General features: G+C 35.8%; 1 protein-coding gene across 7 annotated transcripts in view; it reads right to left on the bottom strand.

Moving 5' to 3' along the window:
- Positions 1 to 1,813: 1,813 nt before the first annotated feature.
- The window catches only part of LOC110467393 (protein unc-80 homolog), a 59,719-nt gene continuing 50,110 nt past the window's right edge, over positions 1,814 to 11,422 (bottom strand). For all 7 annotated transcript variants that reach the window (XM_021524524.1, XM_021524525.1, XM_021524527.1 and 4 more), the window contains 10 exons: positions 11,049 to 11,172; positions 10,240 to 10,461; positions 9,579 to 9,674; positions 8,860 to 8,948; positions 8,308 to 8,476; positions 7,611 to 7,778; positions 7,280 to 7,468; positions 6,091 to 6,237; positions 4,107 to 4,519; positions 1,814 to 3,753 (listed from right to left, as the gene is read on the bottom strand). In XM_021524524.1, the coding sequence (XP_021380199.1) occupies positions 3,421 to 3,753; positions 4,107 to 4,519; positions 6,091 to 6,237; positions 7,280 to 7,468; positions 7,611 to 7,778; positions 8,308 to 8,476; positions 8,860 to 8,948; positions 9,579 to 9,674; positions 10,240 to 10,461; positions 11,049 to 11,172 (1,950 nt within the window). In that variant the 3' untranslated portion in view covers positions 1,814 to 3,420. The remainder of the gene's footprint in view (positions 3,754 to 4,106; positions 4,520 to 6,090; positions 6,238 to 7,279; positions 7,469 to 7,610; positions 7,779 to 8,307; positions 8,477 to 8,859; positions 8,949 to 9,578; positions 9,675 to 10,239; positions 10,462 to 11,048; positions 11,173 to 11,422) is intronic.

The following is an 11,422-nucleotide window of genomic DNA, read 5'->3' as shown; positions in this document are numbered from 1 at the left end:
ATTACCTGGAGTAAAAGAATGAATATAAAAATGTTTGTGTTTTGTCTTTTTCTAATGACAATGATAGATCATCCTCTGGACGACGATGCCGAACTATTGGTATTTAATCAAAATCAAAGTTTTAACTTTGCAATTGTTGAAATTCTAAAAGTTACTTACTGGATAGCATTTCACCAATATTTTACCTTATGGAAAAGTCCATGTGAGGCCCCTTCAAGAATCAGAATAAGAAATTGTGGAGATACATGTATGTCTAAAATTTCGTACTGTTACAATAATGTTTTTGTTGTTGTTTTGCTTACGTTGTAAATAGTCAAAAGTCTCAAATCACATTTTGCAGTTATTATCAATCGTTTACTCCTACAGACCCACTGAGATACTGGATCAAATGAAAACAACGCTTACAGAGATGTTTGTTTTCGGGAATGTCTAAACGAAAAATAAACCATTGATCAACTTCCTTCATCATCCACGCTACTCTATTTTTCAGATAGGCATTTTTGCAAACATTTTCCATCTTCAAAGATAAAAAGAAACGCTATGTGGAAATCGGTCCGTCTCTCGGAGTGACGATGTCCGAGCCATCGGCTGTTTTTCAGTTCGTAGTTACAGCATATCAAGGAATCGGCACATACTGTGGCACTCCAATCAAACATCTTCACGAGAACGTAGGTAATTATCTCATGCGAGTACTTTGCAAGAAGAAAATGACTAGCATGACTCACTATTTTCTTTGCTTTGCAAAATACCTTGATAGTCTATGTATCTTAGGCATGCTCGCCGTGGCAACGGTTCTTCACATTTTATAAATTGGACAAAGTTTTGATGTCTTATGCCATCTCGCTTCTACCTTTAGCTGTTTGTCCGTTTCTTGCTTTGTCTTAAGAAGCCATTTAGATTCCTGTTACTGTAAACATCCCCAAATCAATATTTAGTCATATAATATAATGAGACATAGACATATCTTGATCAATCATATTTTGAAATAACTACCATCCCGCTACCCAAACCTCGAAAAAGGGGATATTTACTGCAATATAGATAAAAAAAAGAAGAAGAAACGAAACATATAAAGTGATTTCAGTTTTTATTTACTAACATTGTAAACATGACTTTGGTTAGTTATAAATACATATAACATCATAACATCAACAACTAATTAATTATCACCCACACAAGTGGTTAAATAGTGATTATATCTCAAACATACATCCCACTAAACACATGAAAATTATATATGTAATGCTTCATTCTACATCTAAAAAAAAACCTTCTATCTAAAAATAAATATAACTTATAAATAAATATATTGCACACGTTATATAGATTTATATAAAACATAAACTTGTTTTTTTATATAAACAGAACAAAAATGTTCAGTAAATCAAAATACCAGCAAATTCATATACACACTGAAAGGTTCAAGTAATCGATGTGTTATATCTTACTTAACAATACATATATCAGTGGTTATTGTTCAAGTAATCGATGTGTTATATCGTACTTAACAATACATATATCAATGGTTATTATGTTAACACAAAAGATTTAATTTTGCAAATTAAAGTGCTTTGTATGCATAACAGTTACTTAGCAGGTATAACAATAAATTAAAATCAATGAATTGCTTACAAGGTATTGCTAAGCAGCACTGATCCCTGTACAGATGGTCTTGAGTTGACACACGTTGACACAAGAAACATGCACAGTGACCTTTTTTGGACATGAAGATATTATAAAAAAGGGATATTTTATTGAAAGTCGCAGTCTCTTTAACGTAAAAAAAACTAATATCATGCAAGTGGTCAGNGGGGGGGAAGATCATGTTTCCAGAGATTGTGTATTGGCATAAAACAGTACTTACTAGCAGTAATTCACAATAGCAAATCATTACTGAAAGGCACCTTCTAGTTCTAAGAATAAGTAAGTCCATCAGTACGATATAACAACAGGTGTTCTGTTATTCCCCTCCGACAAATATCACAAAAAATGACTGTTCCTTCCTGCTTAACTCGTATCAAAAAACATGAAACAAAGATTAAAATACTAACATCAGACAAATACAAACGTATCACAATAACATCTATATGGTTTCCTTCATTCCGAATCCATGAAAAAGTTGATTTCAGTTCACATGTCAATTATGACAACTGTAAAAGCAAAGCATAACATTTTAATTCCCCAAATCCTTGCCCTTTGGTCTTGGCAAGGAAAAATAAATAGTTTTGAATATATATTACATGTATCTTTCACGGCAGAATTATATACATTTATATATGAGTATGTAATATTTTGACAACTGTGTTGAATTCGCCTTCTTGTAAGGCTTATAATGGCAAAAGGACCAAACACATATTGAAAACTACAACCAGTATAAAAACAAAATATTAAAACATGTCGCAAACAAAACATTAAAGTTTAAACGATCAACCTATACAGTTGTAAATGAAAGTAAATGTCAGCATGCATGACAACTGGTTTTATTTGATTATGCTGTAAGGAAACAAAACAAACAACCAAATCGACGTTTACGGTACGCTGTTATGTGTTAATACTGTTAGGGTATTTATAGATAGGATATTACAGCAGTATGTGGTGAATACTTTGGTGATTTGTTGCGAATCCAAAACTCTTAGCAACAATAAATTATCTTTAGGTATCAATATGGTGTTCTGTGCCTTCTTGTAACATTTGGCGATCAGATAGGAAGACAATCAAAACAAACTCAAAGATATCTTCCCCTTATCGATCCCAAAATGTTTTTAAAAAAAGTGTTTTTTATGAGATTTTGTTAATTATTTCTATCAAACTTCCCATGAAAGGATATTCCTTTCCAGTTGCCAGAGTACATTCACTGGCAACAAGTTTGAATGCACCTAATCTTCATGTTTGGTAACAGTCTGTATACTGTGTATCTCAAACAGAAAAGCATTACATATCTCACGGAGGTTTCTGACGACATTTGTATCTGCTTTATATGTCTGAATTTACATCATAAATACACAAGAACACTTATGCACTTTCATAACTTTGTCATACTCAACCTCTTTGAATCCACAGTAATGTTTTAAAATTACTCTCTCTCTCTCTCACTCTCTCTTGATTACTGACAGAACATTAACAAATGGACGGACGGACAAACACACACATTAACATTGCATTAACAACTAACAGTTTCTTACAGTATAACCTTTATACCATGCCACTTGTTTCATTCACCATGTCTGCACTGCATGCATAATTTCAACTTTATACATCTCTCTTGATGAAGCGTCAATTCCTTTATGACCACAAAAGGTGGCGAAATTTGAGATTACTTCATAACAATATATTTATTATATGTCACAGATCTCACAATAGCATGTGATCAATTCAACAGGATTTTAACGTATTTAACTTCCAGTTTGGTGTTTTTTTGTATCACATGACAGTGTCTCTTGTTCTTCCTCTCTCGTCAAAGTAAATACACATGGACTGGGGAGAGCTGAGGGAATCGTCGTCCTTCAGCAATGCGGAACTCTCATTGGCGTTCAGCGAATCACTGGAGTCGTACTGAGAAATGTAGGCCTGGTTCCTTGTTGGACTCGCTGTTGGCGATTGCCCAACTCGAACAGGACTACAAGATGGTGATCTAGACCTTACAATGCGGGCACCTTGTCTGGCAATGCGACCTCTGGCGGTTCCTGGGGCATGGAAGTCTCCGTGGGGGTCGTCATGTGATTTTGACCGTTGAATGTAACGGGGTCTGCTTGGCTGTGGAAGTGAAGAAAATTCACAAAATTATGCCAAATTCAATTAAATGTAAACGACATATTGGTTATTTCCAATCGAGCTTTACAAAAATCAGGAATATTACTAAACTCAAAATCAAATTAAAAACATTTTTTTTGTCTAAAGCTGTTCTGAACATGAACAGTATGTGATTCAATCTTCAATGACCGTTTTATTATTTCAGATTATAACCAAATATATATTTAAACGTATGTAACATTGCATCTCATTGACAACTAAATAACATATATACACTTGTCATGCTACATTCTTATCTACTACTGACATTTTAGTTACAGATAAGCACAAGGCTGACGCCTTTCGGTATCACATACCTTCATTTCTACACTCTCTGGAATCATCTCCACAGAACGGGCTGCACTTGGGGACGATGCACCCACCAATGTAGATCTCACCTGTCGAAGGTTTTTGAGCTCCGCCTCTGCATTCTGCTGGAGAAATGCATATGACCTGTTGGGTGGTGACCGATGAAGTTTCTGGGGAGAAGTGGCGTGATACCTATGGGTTGGGGATCCATGGTAAGCAGGGCGCCGTGTAGGTGATCCCCTAGGAGAGTTATCACTTTTATCGCAACCGTTCTTACTTGCATAATGTCCTTTGCTTGAGGTTTTTGTTTTCTTACGTTTGAATGTTTTACGGCTTTTGATGTCTTGTCGCTGGAACCTATGTGACCTGGGGTCAAGGTCAGGACTGGTCACTCCACCAAAATGACCAGATAAGATACTACCTGTAAACAAAAGACTTGATCTCTTACATATTATCTGTCTGCAAAGGTAAATATTTTTGTAACTTGCATTTAGTTTCATAGCGGACAAGCAGAAGAAAGTGGAAGTAATCAGAATTTTCACAATAAGAAACGGCATGAAAATAACATGTCCCCGAATTCTTTCTGTGAATGTTATTTAAAAAAAATATTATATATGACTTCTTCTTATCATATTGGAGACTCGAAAATCTCAGCAATACCAGTCAAGAGAGGATATTAAGCAGAGAGTAAGGGAAATTTTAAAAAAAATCCAGAAGCAAAATTAATTTATTGAAAAGTATGATAACTTGTGACTGGAGAATGATAAAGATAAATCAGCAAGCATGAAACCCTGACAATCCACTGTGGAAGCATAACTAAAAACTGAGCCACATGATTAGTTATGTGGAAAACATGTCTTCAGGCACGAAAGCTAAGGATCTAAGGTAGAAATCAGTGAACATGGTTTGTCACAGATATCCTATAACTGTAACTGGAGAGTATCATGTCTGCCCCTGCTTAGTCAGTGAGAACATAAAAAAAACCTCAGAACCCTCTCCCAAACTTGTTTTACCCCCACTCAAGAAATAAAACCAAATTACCTGAAAAACTGACCATTCTTCTTAATGGACTAAAGATAGAAAATCTTGATGAATAAAGCAAAAATCTATGAGCAAAAACACCACAAAATAATTCCTTGGCCTGGAGGATAAACGAAATGTAAGACAAAGCATGGACTTCTCTTTGTTTACCACCAGACGTGAGAGATACCAGGATATCTATCTAAGAAGTGACAAGCTTAAAAAAAGCAGAACCAATACGCTGAGAAGGATAACACATGAAACTACAACACAAACTGCAAATACCATTACTATTTAAATCTATCCAGTTCAGTCCCAAGGATCAGTGAAGGCAGAGGAGCAGTATGACAGGTGGCCATTGTAGTAACGGCACTATAACTGGGTCAGTCCTTGGGTGACTTAGAACCACCCTAATTAGTTCACTACAACCACAAGGTTTGAGAAATTGTTGAAAAACTGGCCAAAATTACACAACACTTAATACATATATCAACAGACAAGTAACTGTCAAGGGGGTGGAGGTGAGAGAAGGTTCGCCATGCCTTTACAATATGGTAGCCTTGTAGCCATAACTTAAGGAGGAAACAGTGTGGCAGCTGCAAACACACGTGATTGTAATAGACGTCTAGAGGATTGTCATTTTTATATTGCAATATATATGAATTGGTAGCTGTAGACAGTATGCATACTAAAATTATAGTAATTATTACCGAAATGGAAGTAATGGTGAAATCCTTCCGAGACCAATCAAGACAATCACTTTGGGTGGTGATCATATAAGATTTCTTACCTCCCCCCATTAGGTGTGTCTCCTTCGTCACTTTGGGTGGTGATCATATAAGATTTCTTACCTCCCCCATTAGGTGTGTCACCTTCGTCACTTTGTGTGGTGATCATATAAGATTTCTTACCTCCCCCCATTAGGTGTGTCTCCTTCGTCACTTTGTGTTGTGATCATATAAGATTTCTTACCTCCCCCATTAGGTGTGTCTCCTTCGTCACTTTCGTATAGAACACTGCCTTGTTCATCCAAGCTGTTCTGTTTAGATGCACCAGGTGACCGAAGCACAATGTTTGGCTGGCGCTGTATCTTTGTGGCCTCGGACATCACTATAGTGTCTGACACAAATATAGCAGGGGATTACTACAGTTCGCATTCTGTCTTTTCGCATTGCAGAGTTATCTGCTCTTGTGAGCAGGTATTGATAGTTACGTCATTTGTTTGTGAGAGTAACGTCATAATTTTTTGAGAAAACGACGTAATTTTCTCACACAAACTAATGACGTAATTATCAATCCCTGCTCACAAGAGCAGATAACTCTGCAATACGAAAAGACGGAATAACCTCTCATGCAGAGTGAGCATTGCTTCAATAGGTAGTATACTGTATAGTACGTGTCCAAAGATTAATTCATCATGTATCGAGTAGGAGAAAACGTTATCAGAATTAAAATTCAGATCTTCGTTCACAGAAAATTGTCAAAAAATCATCTAGAATAATAAATATAATAAGTCTAAAAGCAGTGGCTATATGAATTCTCCATCTTAAAATAAAATCATATCAACAGTATTGGTCATTTTGTTTAATAATTGTAATTCTTATAACTTATTACTTTCAATTATTTCCACCACATTAAATTATGATAATTACCACTATAAATTATGATAATTACCACTATAAATTATGATAATTACCACTATAAATTATGATAATTACCACTATAAATTATGATAATTACCACTATAAATTATGATAATTACCACTATAAATTATGATAATTACCACTATAAATTATGATAATTACCACTATAAATTATGATAATTACCACTATAAATTATGATAATTACCACTATAAATTATGATAATTACCACTATAAATTATGATAATTATCACTATAAATTATGATAATTACCACTATAAATTATGATAATTATCACTATAAATTATGATAATTACCACTATAAATTATGATAATTATCACTATAAATTATGATAATTACCACTATAAATTATGATAATTACCATTTTTAAACATAACACTCATAAGACAGAGAGTAATTACGACAATGCAAAATAGTACTTTTAAACATTCCCAATCAAGTTAAAATGTTAATAACAGTAAGAGAGCAACAAACGTTTATAACAAAATACACTAACCTCCAGGAGAAATATCATCCATGGTTGGTCTTCTGAACTTCTCCAGGATGTTGCTGCCATCTTTGGCAGAAATACGGCGACTGACCTTCCTCTCCGACAAAACAGGACTGGTACTGTCCAGACTTGAGGTAACAACAGTGGTCTTAAACGGAGCACCTGTACTCGAACTTGACTGGGAAAATATTGTGGCTGGAATTGAGGAGAAAGACTAAATGAGAAGTGTGCTCACTTTTAAAAATTAAGGTCAATACAGGAAATTGTTAAACATTTTTTTAAATCATTTGCGATATAAAAAAAAAAATTGCTGGTCTCTGACCTCTGATCTACTGACCTCTACTGGCCTTCTTCCCAATGGTGGCTAGTGTTGGTTTGGACACAGGATTGATAATCTCCACAGCGATGTCAGTGATACTGGCCTGGCGTCGCTGCTCTGGAATCTGGGTCAGTGGCATGTCTGATCGTTCTGTTGTATCAGTAGCAGAAGCAGACCGAAACTCTCCTATTCATGAAATCATCAAAAAAGAATTGGAGTGATCATAGCAGGATTTCACTGAATATGTTTTATCACTTACTTCCACAACCTTTCTCTTCAACATTCATAATCCTCCCCCCCCCCCCCCCCCTCTTTAATGAGTTTCTATACCTGCCCTCACCATAATTGGCATGTATTTGATTCCTTAAAACCTGCACACCTGGTAACTGTCTGGACTCCCCATTAGCCAGATACCTGCAATGATCGTAAGAGAGTAAGAGAATGTATCCCATGGAATTTCGAGGATGGTCCTCCTTCCCCATGAACAATAGCAATGTACCAGATCCCTAGATTTCTACAAAACTGTCCTGTCTTCCAAATAGCCATGTATCTAACTTGTTTATTTGTTAGTTTGTCTTTGTGATTTTATGTCCGCTTCACTACCGAGTAGTTCGGATTTACAGCAGACAATATGTATCTAACTGACCTTCCTATCCCAAAATCCCCATTCCCTCACCCTTGTGTTCCATTCTTGACCCCCTTGATAGCCACATACCTGCACCAACAGTGTGGAACTCGTCCTTGAGTGCCTGTAGCTCCACTGCCAGTTGGAGTAGGATGCTGGCGTTACACTTGGGGTGCGTGAAGCTGTAGCCGAGCATCTTGTCCTTGATGGTCTGTTGGATGTAGTACTCCTGGGCAGTGTCACAATTGATACGCATTATCTGGCAAAACACAGCGGTACAATCACTCACAAAGGAAGATAATGTTCTCTATCTGTATATTTAAGTTCAGAATAATACCAACAATACCAATGAGCATCGTTCATGAACATTTATAAAGGTTTTCACACATATTCTGCAGTGTTGATGTAAAGGTCCTTTGTATATTTGACTGTGTAAATATGGAATTAAATATATACAATGTACTGAAAAGTACCATAGAGTAATATGGTAAATCATTTAGTGTGACTTATAAACGTTGCCTTTTATTTATTGAAGGCATGTGTACTAGATCAATTCTAAATGGCTGATGGTTTGTCGAAAATATTTTTCCAAACATAGTTTTTTTTCCGTCTATAAAACTTATTATGAGCAGGATACCTTACCTTGTATCGTATAAATGGCTGGAGCAACAGAAAGATGGATGGCCGGTAGGTTACAACAAAGTCAAGGAACTTCCACATGGGCAGGGAAACTGAAATAATAAAGGTAGCAACCTAATTGTTGAAAACAGTATCATTTTTAACAAATTGCTTTCTCTACATCTATTTTTCAGATGTGATATAGATCAATGAATTGTTATCATACTTATCTGACTTCTTATATATTTTCAATACTGTATTTCAAAACCAAACATATGAGAAAAGGGATTCAAAATAATTGTCAAAGACAAACAAGACAATTGAATTGATATGTCTTGCCTGTGCCCCACTTTGACCATCAATGCACATGTCAAGTTTGGTTGGTCTAGCTCTTTTAGTTTCAAGGAAACTAAGTTAAACACAAAAACTTAATGTTGATGGAGATGCTGACAATGTCAATGGACGATGAAAGGTAGGACGCATCCAGCATTTGATGCTTGGGTTGAGATGTACTACCTTAGATGCACCTACGGTCAAATATTATTTTTATATTTTCATATTTTTACACACCTCTCAAAAAAATGAATTTAAAAATATTGTGTTAAAATGTTGATAATATAGGTTATCAGGCTTTGAAAAGCTGGGCAATTAATGCGTTTTTCTAACATGATGGAAAAGCACTGCTACAGTACAGCTGATATGTGTAATTGATCTAAGGCAGGGTTTTCTGCTGCTGGCCTCACCTTTGCTTTTACATCCCAGGTTCTGTATGCAGTGCGTGACCTTGTGCCACTCTGTACTCAGCACCTTGTCAAAGCATGTCATCAAAATCTCCAAACCTGTAAACACAATAACAGTCAAAGTTACTGGAATATAGTTACATTTCTATTACACAGACCTTAGACAATCAATAAAACCATCAACCCAAAAAATTGTTGTTATAAGATAATAACAGAAAGAATCCTAACACGTGAATCATTTCAAACTGGAAACTGTTTGGCTCTTTCCTCCATGAGAAACCCAGGGCTGTTCATGGCTTGACATCAAATTATGATGCACGTGTGGTAAATTCCGGAATGGTTACCATTTAATGTTTTTCACCTTAGGAAGTGTTTTTCATCAAAGGTTTGCATGTCTGTAGTAGTTTTTAAAGTGAATGTATATAACAATTGAAATTTACCTTTTTAACACTGATGATGGTATATGCAACACAGCTCTGTTCAAACAAATTTTCCAAAAAGTGTATCATGGAACATGTTTAAACGGACCTATGTTGTATATACCCTCATAACTGTTTAATGCCATTTCCATCCTTAACATTTTAAATTGTTACAGTAATAATTAGTTTGAGTTCACTTAAAACTTATTAAAAAAAAAATAATCTTTAATTTAATTATGACTTACCTAGGTAGGCAGTGTGTAGCAACATTTCATTCTCGTGTTTGAAGCCCTTGTCCAGCTGTCCGTAGCTGCTACAGCGGTGGTTCTCACTGATAGACAGGTGGTGTAGTGTGGTCGACTTAGTGTTTCCCTGCTGCTGAGAACGGATCTTTATTGGTGGACAAAGCACATTCAAGCTCACCTGGAGAGCAAACTTGACATCTTCTGTATTCATCTTGGGCGTGTCTGTGGAAACAACAGAAAATTAGGCATTCCTATATTGTTCTTTTATGTCATGCTACCCTGGCTTTTAATAGCATGTGTGTGGTTCCTCGACTTTCGCTACCACTATGGATATTTCATATACTCTGACGTTTACAATAGATTTGTGGTATTACAAATTTTGCTAAAGATTTTTGTAATATCTTGGTTTTTGTGTGGCGTATTGATTGCATTTTGCTATAGATTTATGAGGTATAACCTATTTTTGCTAGTTTTTCTTGATATAGCTGGACTTTTGCTGGATTTGTGTGGTGTCTTGATTTAGTTATAGATATGAGTAGTATTTTTTTATATTCTGTTGTTTTGCTATAACTGTATGTGTGTGGTATTTGTGCCAATACTATTGCTTAACTGCCTTTTTGCTACAGCTTAGGCAGACATAGCGTGACAGGATGAAATTCTATTATTGTGTATACTCACCTTTTCTCCACAGCCTAGTCGTACACACAGGGGCAGGATGAAATTCTTTTATTGTGTATACTCACTTTTCCTGCCACAGCCCAGTCGTACACACAGGGGCAGGATGAAGTTGTTTTGTTGTGTATACTCACCTTTTCTACCACAGCCTAGTCGTACACACAGGGGCAGGATGAAGTTGACGAGGATGTTGATGTATCTCTCTGGTGTAGGGAACTCGGCCATCCCCCCACAGATCTGCTCTAAGGAGAACTGCTCCTGGTAACAACAACATAATCTATATTACTAAGCAGCCCTGTATCTTACAGATTGTATTTTTCATAGTTACATCTAGCAAGCCCCAGGGTTGATAAATGTATTTACACTAAAATCTTACCTTCTCACATTATTATTTACTATCATATAACATTTGTACAGTGCTCCTTCTATTCTCAAGGAAATTAGACTAGTGCACTTTATATTCAAGGAACAGCAGACATATATATTTAACATAATCAGGAGAATCTGG

This window comes from Mizuhopecten yessoensis, unplaced genomic scaffold, assembly GCF_002113885.1.
Source record: "Mizuhopecten yessoensis strain PY_sf001 unplaced genomic scaffold, ASM211388v2 scaffold11173, whole genome shotgun sequence".
Classification (NCBI taxonomy): domain Eukaryota; kingdom Metazoa; phylum Mollusca; class Bivalvia; order Pectinida; family Pectinidae; genus Mizuhopecten; species Mizuhopecten yessoensis.
Note: the sequence above shows the minus strand (reverse complement) of the source record. Positions and strands in the feature narration are given on the sequence as shown.